General features: G+C 39.8%; 1 protein-coding gene across 1 annotated transcript in view; it reads right to left on the reverse strand.

Annotated features, from left to right (window-relative positions):
* Nucleotides 1-11367, reverse strand: part of Spink1 (serine peptidase inhibitor Kazal type 1) — a 78874-nt gene extending 67507 nt beyond the window's left edge. The window contains exon 1 of the mRNA XM_051163943.1: nt 11263-11367. Within this exon, the coding sequence (XP_051019900.1) occupies nt 11263-11317 (55 nt within the window). The 5' untranslated portion in view covers nt 11318-11367. The remainder of the gene's footprint in view (nt 1-11262) is intronic.
* Between the last annotated feature and the right edge of the window lie 292 nt (nt 11368-11659).

Genomic DNA, 11659 nt, shown 5'->3' on the forward strand with positions numbered 1-11659 from the left:
TCCTGTGTTTTTCTTAATTTGTGTTTTCTTAATTGATTCAAATTCTGTTTTCATGTCTTGATCAGCTTTACTCACTTTTTAAAGCCTGTTTAATTGTCATTTCCTGTTTCTCCTGGGTGACCTCCCCTCATTTGTTTGTATTTTCCTGTAATTCTTGGAAGGACCTATTCATTTCCTTTTTATAATTTGCAAATAATGGTATAAACATAGCTTTAAGGTCAACTTCCTGAGAATCAGTTGCGTTTGAGTGTCTGTTGTTGTCTAGGCTTTCTGGTAGAGCCATGCTGTCCTGGGTTTTTCTTTTTGTTTTTGTTGTTGTTGTGTTCTTTCCCTTCCCTTTAGTCATCTGCTGAGGGGACTCTGGTTTTCTAATCTGGCAGTTGAACTGGCAAGTCCATTAGGAAGGCGGCTTCTTTGTTTCCTGGTTTGGCAGCACTCTCCTCCTGGAGCTAGATTTGTCTGATCTCTACCACATAGGATCCGGATTGTGCAGGGTTCCTCTGAATACTTGGTCTCCTCAGGGGGATCAGCAACAGAGGAGAACAGTGTTTTGGAGACCAGAACGTTGTATCTGTTTCCCTGTGCCTATCCTCTGTTCCCCAGGGGGCCTGCACTGCTCCAGTATTTACAGGAGCGCAGAATGCTCAAGATTTGTGACTCCTGGAACCAGGGGATGTGCAGCTAAAATGGGGGACTGCTTCTGCTCCTCTCCAGCTGTTCAGTCTAAGAAGACCACAAGTCTTTGTTTTTGATCATCAGCCAATTCACTCATTAGTTTTGCCAATCCTCTGTTCCACAGGGGGCCTGCACTCACTCCAGTATTTGGCAGAGTGCAGGGTGCTCAAGGCTTGTGACTTCTGAACCAGGGGTTGTCCAGCTGTGATGAGTGGTATTCTTAACTATTGAATTTATTGAAAAAACTTTCCCTGTTCTGAGGGTTTTTGCTTTCAGCTAATTTTCCTTCATTGAGTCACTCTTGATAGGTTTAAGTTTTCTACTCTTATCAGTGCTGGTAGTCTCTCTTTTAAACATGTTCTGGTTTATTAGACATTCCTTTGAAATATAAGTGTTAGGATTCTGCTTCTTTCTGCCTACCTGTGATATCATTGCCTATGTTCTATGGTGGGGTGGCCCTGCCCAGATATCTATAAAATATAGCGCAACCTCACCCCTCCCTCTTATTCTTCCTCTCTCTCTACCTTTCTCTTATACTCTTACTCTTTGTTTCTGTTTCTGTCTCTCTCTGGTATCACTCCCTCTTTCCTTCTCTCCCCATGCTCATTTAATAAACTTCCCCCAACATAATATCTTACTGCCTTATATCTTATTTCCATCATAAAATTGATGCCTGTGACTGTGAAAGGAAATGCAGAGTACCATTCTGTTGTCTAAATTCCTTTCTCTGATTCCTGTTCTTCCACTTTCCATGCTTGCCTGGGACAACCTGTGAGGAAGCCTTCCCAGCCAGCTTTTCAAGACTGCCACTGAACCCATGATTCTAAGCTGAGGTAACTTTCTGCTGCTCCTATATCCCCTTAGACCCAATGCAGATCACAGGTTCTTTGCTCTGCTGCATGTCTGGGCCCCTCAGCTGGCCAACAGCTCTGTTTGCAGCAAACCTCAGTGTGGACTAGCAGATTGTCAAAACTTTTATTTTTGGAAAATAATGCTGACTGCGGAGTGTGACTAATTTTAGGTCCCTCTGAGTAGAGTGACTTTACACTGGCTGTGTTCTGCCAGCCGGCATGTAGGTACCCTCTCCACAGCTATCCCCACTCCACCCATCAACCAGGTGCATCTCTGGGTTATTACTGCTGTGCTGGCTATACAAATCCTTAAAGGAGATTGTCAGAAAAACAAACAAACAAACAAACGAGCAAACAAACAAACAAGTAGACTACCACAGCTGCCACACTTCTCTGGCTGTACTGCACAGCCTAAGTCACTACAGCCTTATAGGGTTTTAAATCAGCCCGCCACTGATTCCTCAGAACAAGTGGCAGTTGCCATGTTGGTTCAGAATGGAGGAAGTGGAGCATTCTTCTTCTGTGCCATTTTGCGGGCAACCACGTGTTCGGCTGCCATCTTTGTGAGGGGCAACCACATGGCTAGTATCCCTCTTTTAGGACAACTGGGTGACTACTCGCCGTCTTTCTTCGGGGCAGCCACATGGCTAGCTGCCATCTGTAAGGGTAACCACATGACTGCTGCCTGCTTCCATTACTGCTCTGACCCCTCCCCCTTTCCCACTGCAGGTTTGCCAGCTATTCACTAGAGATGTGCATGCACAGTGTCTAGGTCCCACCAGGGAAGGCCAGGGGTGGAGTCAACTTCCTGCACACAGTGACTGGCTCCAGGCCTCTGACTGTGGACTCTCAGCTGTGCTAACTTGGTTCATTATGGGCTGAGAGAATAAAATACACCTGGCTCTCAGCTAAAAAGCCTGGCTTCCAAATAAAAATTTCTGCTAAAAAAAAAAAGTAAGGTTGCTTATTGGGTGTGTTTTTACCCTGATGGAAAATATTTTTGTTTCTAATTTATGTCTTTACTAATTTCTAGACAGTATTTGGAGGAGCATAGGGTGCTTGACGTTTCTGACTTCTGACCTGGGGGTTGTCTGTCAGTGATGAGCAATAATGTTAATCCTTTAATTTACTGAAAAGATCTCCCTCACCCAGTTATGAGGGTTTTTATTTTATGCTAATTTTCCTTCTTTGAGTCACTCTTCATAGGTTTAAGTTTTTTACTCTCATCAGTGTTGTTAGTCTCTCTTTTAAACATGTTCTCATTTATTAGACATTCTTTTGAAATATAAGTGCCACATACAGAGACAGAATATACATACATGCTGCCTTCTGATGGGCCCAAGGAGATGAACCACGAAGGATATATTGAAAATTATGTCTTATATCTGCTTATAATTATACAAACAAATAAACCTTTGTGTGTGTGTGTGTGTGTGTGTGTGTGTTGTGGTGTGTGTGTGTGTGTGTGTGTGTGTGTGTGTGTGTGTGTGTGTGTGTGCACGCCAAATTTCAGATGGGTCCAATTAGACTGGGCAACTTTCAACATTCAGTGATTAAATTAATATTACCCTCAGACTTCCTTAGTGATTGGTGGCCTTCAAGTGTCCTCTATATCCCAGATAAGATGATAAAGCCATCTTGCATTCATAACTTGTCTAGTCTGGGTCTTTCCCAAGTTCCCTGTCCTCAATATATTCATCCACACTTCTGAACAGAAAGCTTAGAGAAGAACAACGTATTTTCAGATGCATTTATTCAACAAACAGGTTAGCCACACATCATGGCAGTCTTAACAGAGTTCAAAGTCTTGACTTTCAGCAAGGCCCATAATGTTTAACTTGGACAGGAACCTGGCGATCCCTGTAAAAGAGATGTAGGAAAAATAAATAATGGTCAGCTTGAAGTTTATTGGTACAAGTAAGTGACTATGGGAGAATGGCAATGAAATTTAGAAATAATTCTACTTTTCTTTAAAAGACAAGCTGCTAATTTATTCTGTTTTCTCTTTCCAGAACTCATTTATTGATTCTTTTTTATTTTTTTATTATACATTCAAAACTTTATTGATAGTGAACAATACTGATAACTACATTAGCACTTAATCAACTATGAACTTTCCTTCAAAATGTATGGGATAACTAGAATTTTTTGTTTTCCTTTAATAGTCAAGTTCTCTGAAACTGAAACACAAATGGATCTTGAACAATTGGAGTAATCTGAGGAAAATCTAATATAATAAGAAAAATAGTGTTGAAAATGTTAAATGGGAAACAAATGACACTTATTCTGAAAAAGTTTGAAAGATTTTCACTATGACTAGAGTTCAGTTTTTGCTGTTTAAAGGTAATTGTTTTACTTTAAAATTTTCATGTATAGCTCTTTTAATACTTTTTTTTTGAATTATAAAATATTTTATTTTATTATTTTTTTCTTTTTTTATTTTATTTTATTTTTTTTATTAATTTATTCTTGTTACATCTCAATGTTTATCCCATCCCTTGTATCCTCCCATTCCTCCCCCCCCCATTTTCCCATTATTCCCCTCCCCTATGACTGTTCCTGAGGGGGATTACCTCCCCCTGTATATTCTCATAGGGTATCAAGTCTCTTCTTGGCTACCAGCTGTCCTTCCTCTGAGTGCCACCAGGTCTCCCCCTCCAGGGGACATGGTCAAATGTGAGGCACCAGAGTACGTGAGAAAGTCATATCACACTCTCCACTCAACTGTGGAGAATATTCATTGAATACTTGTTACTTTCTATTATATTCAGAAGGGCTACATCAGAGTAGAAAGGTGCCTCTTAGTACTGTTCACAGGCCTATTGGGGAACCCTTGAAATTAATCTCAGATCCACCACTGTTCCTTTTACTACTGATGCTCTGAACTCACTGACCAGGTGGCCATCTGAGCTGTTGGCAGGCTAGGGCAGGGCTTCCTATTTCTTTACCATTTCATCTCAGAAGATGGGGGCTTGAATGTGTCAGGCCATCAGATTCCCATGAAAGTAACAAATACTAAAGTCTTCTTTAGGTAAAATTTTCTCTGCCCTTCCTATGTTTCCTTGACCAAGCCAGTTTCTTCCACAAAAATAAAATGTCCTTCAATTCTGGGATTGTTCCTTAGTTACAATACTGTTTCTACAGTTCTCTCTTTAGTAATTGTTTCGCTGACCATAGTGTCATGCAACAAATTTTCTATTTTTTCTATTGTTGGAGAAGATATGATACCTCTATTTTCACATGTGCATTTTTGGACATTTTTCTTTATTTTAACATTAACTTATGATAGTGTAAATTTCAAAGTCACGCACATGAGCCCATTACCCACAGCTGTGCTGCTCACTTTGGTTCACTCTGCTCATTAACCGCATTTGCTTATTTAAACGTAAGAATTTAACAACATTAAAACTTTAGTTTATTGCTGTACTATCTGTGTTTGAGAGGCAGTGAGATAGGGACAAAAAACATTCTGGCGTTGGAGATTCTGCCAGGTTCCCTGGATAGTGGTTCAGTCTCTGTGAGCCCCTATGAACCTAGGTGAGTTGATTCTATGTCTTTTCTTGTGGTGTCCTTGACCTCTGTGGCCCCTACAATCCCTCCTCCTCTTCAGGATTCCCTGAGCTCCACCTAATGTTCGACTGTGGGTCTCTGCATCTGCTTCCGTCAGTTGCTGGATGAAGCCTCCTGATGAAAACTGAACTAGGCACCAATCTATGAGTGTAGCAGAATATCATTCGGAATCATCTCATTGAGTGTTTTTTCCAGCTGTCTTTGGTTCTGTCCTAGGTCTCTGGGCTATGTAGCTCTGGGTTCTGCCCTCCAGGCAGTATCAGGGGTAGGCTCCCTGTAGGACATTTAATTCCAGTAGAAACAAATGCACTATAGAAACCTTAGAACATCCATTACCTTTGAGAAAGCCAAGTTTATCTCTAGACAATAAATGTTATTTCAGAACACAGGGTGAAATGCTGCATGTTCAGACAGCTGAATGTGCCACTTACATTTACATGCATTTGACAGAATTCAATGACCAAATTGCAACCAGTATGTTTAAAGGTCAAAGGAGTGGATGTTCTGCATTTTCACATATTTTTCTGAATGCTTCACTCTAAATAGAGGCCTTTGGACTTTAGGCCTTATGCTTGGAGAGTTCAAAATCCTTGGGGTCTGGTGGGCTCTGCTCCTCCCCATGGAAGGAAATACTAGTGCCTGACCTCAATGTCAGCAACATAGGTCATGAGAAGAATAACAAGTGGTTCCACATCTATTCTTTCCACAAGGTTCACTTGTTTCTTTGGACCTCCTGAACATGGGCCTCAATCTGTAGCTCAGGTGGACAGGTGAAAACAGACTGACTTGGAACTCAGGTCTGTTATGCCTAAGTCTGCTGTGTGGGAGTAGCAGGCATGCACTATCAGGCATGACACCATTTACACTGGGTGCACACTTACCATGAAGCTAAATGCCTAGTCTTTGGGGTCTAAAATGTCTACAATCCTGAATAAATGATGAGACTTTTCCGAACTCATTTGGAGCCATCCCTGAGGAGAGTTTTCATCATAGAGAAGAAATTCATGCAGATGAATAACGACAATTTATATTCATTTGAACCTGAACCAAAGTCTTTAACATCGAGTCTATTCCAGAAAATCTAAGGGTTTTCTGTCACCTGTGGGATCTCTGTGGTTTGGTTGAAGTTCAGAGCCTCTTTAAATGCATTATTTCTGTTAATCTTTTCTTTGACCTCCCAGTTAGAGGATATCAGCATCTTTGCTTTGGTCATGTAACATTTTACATTCTTGTCTCTGGTGATTGCCACAACTTATAAGAAGCACTGGCATGCACTCATGAGAGTTTGTTTGCTTGCTTTCATTTATCTTTTTGGTTTCTTCTCACAAACATATGGAAAAACATGGAGGGCCTAGCATAATGACTGGTACATATGCTTGATCATAATTTGAGAGAAAAATCATGACATCAGTTTGCCTCAGTATCCTTAGTCTGATTCCTGTTCCCCAACATCAAATTCTTCAGAATATTAAACTTTGCTGAGGTTGGCTCTCATACCCATGAATACAAATGCTACAAAATGTATTTCTGTTTACTTAAAACTATGTTATTCACATTTGCTAATTTGGGGGGAGCACTAGAAAATGCAATATCTGCTATTGTGAAGAATTAATTTTTTAGATGAAAGATATTTTGTACATATAGGCTTTTTGAAAATCTAGACAATCAATTGTATAGCTAAGAAAACTGATGTTTAGCTTGCAACCATTGGCACAGGCTTTTAATCCCATCACTCAGGAGGCAAAGACAAGCAAATCTCTGAGTTTGAAGACAGCCTAATCTACAGAGTAAGTTCCAGGACATCGAGGGCTACAAACAAAAACTGTCTCAGAAACCAAAAGAGAAAAAGAAAAGAAAAAAGAGAAAGAAAGGAAAAATGGGGTGTTTATTATCCAAGCAATTTTAATCATACCAAATTTATGAAATTTGGTTTATTTATTGAGCTAGGATAACATATACAAAATTCTAATGATAAGTAACTTAAGTATTTGAAAAAAAGAACATCATCTTACTTGTTTTGACTGCGCAGCACACATTCATTGGAGTACTTTTTTCCATCAGTTCCACATACAGGGTTATATATCATGGGACAGAATGTAGGTGCATCCTTATAATTAGCCTAAACACAGAATTAAATAGTTATTTTATACCAGTTTTAATTGTTTTGGTTTTTAATAAAATACTAACATTGTTTAATATTTTTTTCTCAGTTTGGATAATGACACTGCATAAGAAAACAATAACAGAAAGAAGGAAAGAAATCTATCCTTCAGAAAATCTGAGTTAAAGTCAAGTTATATCCTTACCTAGTCATATGACATCATGTGTCTACTAGTTTCTCCCTTGATCTCAGTCATTTCATCAAAAAATGGGAAAATAATTGTTCTCCACTTATGTCATGATGTTCTGGTGAAGTTTGATGAAAATAGAAAGATAACACCAGCGGCTAACAGTATAGTCTTCCTTACCCATGGGCACTTGTTTTCTTGTACATGGGCTCGAGATGTTGCCAGTGCTTGGATTCTTGGACTGTGTTTTTAGGAAAAGCTGACTATTGCTAAGTGCCACTTATAGATCTCTGTCCTTTTTTTTTTTTTTTTTTTTTTTTTTTTTTTAAAGATTCTATTATTATGTACACAGTGCTCTGCCAGAAGAGGGCATCAGATCACATTATAAATGGTTGTGAGCCACCATGTGCTTGCTGGGAATGGAACTGAGGACTTCTGGAAGAGAAGTCAGTGCTTTTAACCTCTGAGCCATCTCTCCAGCTTCTCTGTCCTATTTTTTGTTCATAATTGCAATGGAAAACTCTCACTGCTTAATCAAAACTGTCAATTATCCAATCATTGCTCTTTTCTATAAATACCTTGTAAAGTTGTCATTTACATGGTGCCTCAAGGGAAGAGTCAGAAAGTGATGAATTCAGCCAAAGTCACATATCTAGTGATTCTTGGTTGCTGAGATCAAGTCCCTCATTAGCTCTTCATTACAGGACATCATCCCACCAGCTCTGTTTTACTAACATTTATTTATTCTTCATGGACCAATACATCGGAAAACTTTTTCCATCCCTCTAACTAGGTTTGCTTCTAATGGTGCCAGATTTTTTCCGTAATACTTATCAATGATGCAATGATTTTTTTCCCTATAACTTCAGATTCACCAACAGTTTCCTCCTGGGTTACATGTAATGAGATGAAGGGCACTTCCTCCTCTAGTCTACTTAGGAATTAGAAGCAATGAAAGCCAACATGGTCAAGTCAGGAGCAAGGGCTACTTAGAATCAACATAAGAGCTTCACTCGAACTACTCGACCTACAGTCAGCCCTAGCATATGTATAAAAATGTCCTTCACAGCATGCAGTAGACAGATGCTGGGTGATTAGTGGGCTTGTCTTTCAACACAGCACCATGCAAGATGGGGAGGTGCTATTGCATCCTGCCTTCACCAATTGAGGTTCCTTGCCATTTGAGCCACTAATCCAGACTTAAGGCTAAAGTAAGAAGGTAACTTGCTAGATTGTACTTCTTCATTTCCTTTTTCTGTCAAGGTTTCACTGGGTAGACCAAGCTGACCTCAAGCCTGGTAACGCAGGCTTCTGAGTGCTTTGGATTATAAATATACACCATCATGCATGTTCATATCTTGGATGTACTTTTACTGAATTGAACAATTTCAGCATATATGTGTAATTGGAGAATTAAAAATTATAAAATAAGGCAGGCAGTGGTCATGCACACCTTTAATCCCAGCAATCAGGAAGCAGAGGTAGGGTGATCTTTGTAAGTTTGAGTCTATCCAGGTGCACAGAGTAAGTTGGAGGACAGCCAGAGGACACAGAGAAAACCTGCCTCAAATAAACAAATTAACAAAAAACAAAAACAATGTATGTATGTATATATATGTATGTATGTATATATATGAAATTATCAAATTCTCTTTACCTTTTGCTGCATTGTGTCAGCTGTAGTGCTACCTAGAAAACATAAATCAGATGTCAACCTAGATCCTAAATAAAGAAGCCAGATCTATCCTCAGTTACCAAAGAATACACTGTCATATGACCCCTCTGCTCCATCATGTACATCCCATTGCTCTAATTTTCCTGACTTTCAGTGACACCATCGGGGTGTTTTTTACTCTCTGCCTGCTGAGATCTTGAATTGAATCAAGGAAAACTTTGTTACTGAATACATCAATTTGATATTTTTGGAAATTGGGCTTACTTCCTTGAGAATGGAAATTACGTACTCAAAGTTTGAAAGGTTTAGGCACTAACTATTCAGTTACCCTTGTAATGACCCTCAATGTTGTCTCTGTACTCGGTAGAACATTCCCCACAGTTGAGTAGAGAGTAGGATATGACTTTCTCACGTACTCTGGTGCCTCACATTTGACCATGGCCCCTGGAGGGGGAGACCTGGTGGCACTCAGAGGAAGGACAGTAGGTTACCAAGAAGAGACTTGATACCCTATGAGCATATACAGGGGGAGGTAATCCCTCTCACGAACAGTCATAGGGGAGGGGAATAATGGGAAAATGGGAGGGAGGGGGGAATGGGAGGATACAAAGGATGGGATAACCATTGAGATGTAACAAGAATAAATTAATAAAAATTTTTTTTCATTTCAGTCAGTGAATTATAAATATCAGTATATCAAGGTATGGGTGGCAATATGAGAAATACCCATTGGGTCTTCTGATGTAATTAAGTTTCTTTTGTGAATAATGTCAAAACTGGGGCTTTTCTGCCAACTCACCACCAGTTCTCACAGAGCTTTTTCCCACAGGTGCATTGTACTGGCTGGCCATAGGGCCAACTGGTCTTTCATGTATTTACACAGTTCTGAAAAGACCCCTTCCTACTTCAGAAAACAAGTCTATGTATACGTATCAGAGCAAATGATACATGTACAACACTTAAAGATATAACAACAATGAAATAAAATTGAATTTGAAAGAGAGCAAGGAGGTACATGGAAGGTTTTGGAAGTAAGATAAGAAAAGGGGGATGACGTAAATATATTATAATGTCAAAAATTACTTTTTAAAAGGCAGATGGCAAGTGTGACTGTGGCTACGTTTACCAGGAGGAGGAGCCTAATCTGATCGCCCTCACAGGAGAAATGTTTCAAACTGAATTTTCAGTCAATGAGCTCTGAGGGAATGAGACAGATCTCTGGGACTCATCAGAGGAAATGCAGCTGCTGGGGCCCCTGTGGGTCCAGAAAGCAAATGAGTGTGATAGTTGAAGAGCAGGGCTCATTACAGGTATGTAGTTGTAATTATTACTAGGTGTGAGGTGGGACAAAGGTCCTTTTGCTTACATAAATATTTATCTAAAACAGTAAACTGTGCTCTTCCATTTCTCAGTAAAGCACACATTTGGCTCTCATCGAAATCTCGGCTGAATCAGTCAAAAAACGAGGCCGATTTCAGTCATGAGCAGAATTATCTCCCAACGTGTTCTCAGTAACTTTGGGAATTCTTCTGTGTACTCAAACATGATGTTTTCTCTGTAAATGTTCTACAGATTAAACATAATACTTTTCTTTTTAAAAAAGATTTAGATATTTATTATTACATACACAATGTTCTGCCCCCATGTACACCTGCAGGCCACAAGAGAGCATCAGATCACATTATAGATGATTGGAAGCCACCATGTGGTCAATGGGAATTGAACTCAGGACATCTCGAAGAGCAGTTAGTGCTCTTAACCTCCAATCCATCCTTCCAGCACCAAAGGTAAAGCTTTTAATAACTCAAAATACCATTCATTCTGTACAAACTAATGATGATCATTGTTATTTATTTTATGCAATTTGCAAGCATTTAAATTTGGTAAGCTAGCCTTGGATTTACTGAGTATAGTAGGAATTTCTAGAGTTAGAAGGGGATTCACAGTGAAACCATTTTTTCTCTACCATGTCAGTGTAGTTGCAGCCTTGCCTTTAGACAGGGCATGTCTTACCAGAGCTTCATGATGTTAGAAGTAACTTCTTTCTGTAATTTTCACTAGAAACACTTTTGCTTTTCACTCCCATTGACTTCATTTCACTTCTGTGGCAGCAGTTAGCTAGACTATCTAAGTTTCCAGGAGGTATAAAGTGACAGGTCAAAATGCTTTTACTAATTTTTGAAGAACACGCAAGCACTCCTACCTGGTAAAGTGAGCAGCGCCAAGGCAGCGAGAAGAAAGACAACTGCCACCTTCATGGTTGAGGATCTGGGTGCAAAGGTCAGGAGGACTCTGCAGGTGCTTCTCTTCAGACATGAGAAGTGGTTATATAGGCAGGTGGTAGTACAGGCTCCACCCACTGTGCTGGATCATAGGTGTCTTTGGTTATTGATTGACCCTGTGTGGCCTCCAGGCTGGGAAAAATGATACCTGAGTAGAAAACAGGGCTCTGGAAAGGTTAGACCCAAATACTGCCAGGAAAAGCTAGTTATCTTGATCCCTGACATCCTCCCAGGTTTTGGGAAAGTCTACTCCCTTCCTGAGTCCACTTTTCTTATCTGTAGCGGAAATCACAGGTCTTGTCTCCTCTGTAGTTGTGA

This window comes from Acomys russatus, chromosome 20 (genome assembly GCF_903995435.1).
Source record: "Acomys russatus chromosome 20, mAcoRus1.1, whole genome shotgun sequence".
NCBI classification, from domain to species: Eukaryota; Metazoa; Chordata; class Mammalia; order Rodentia; family Muridae; genus Acomys; species Acomys russatus.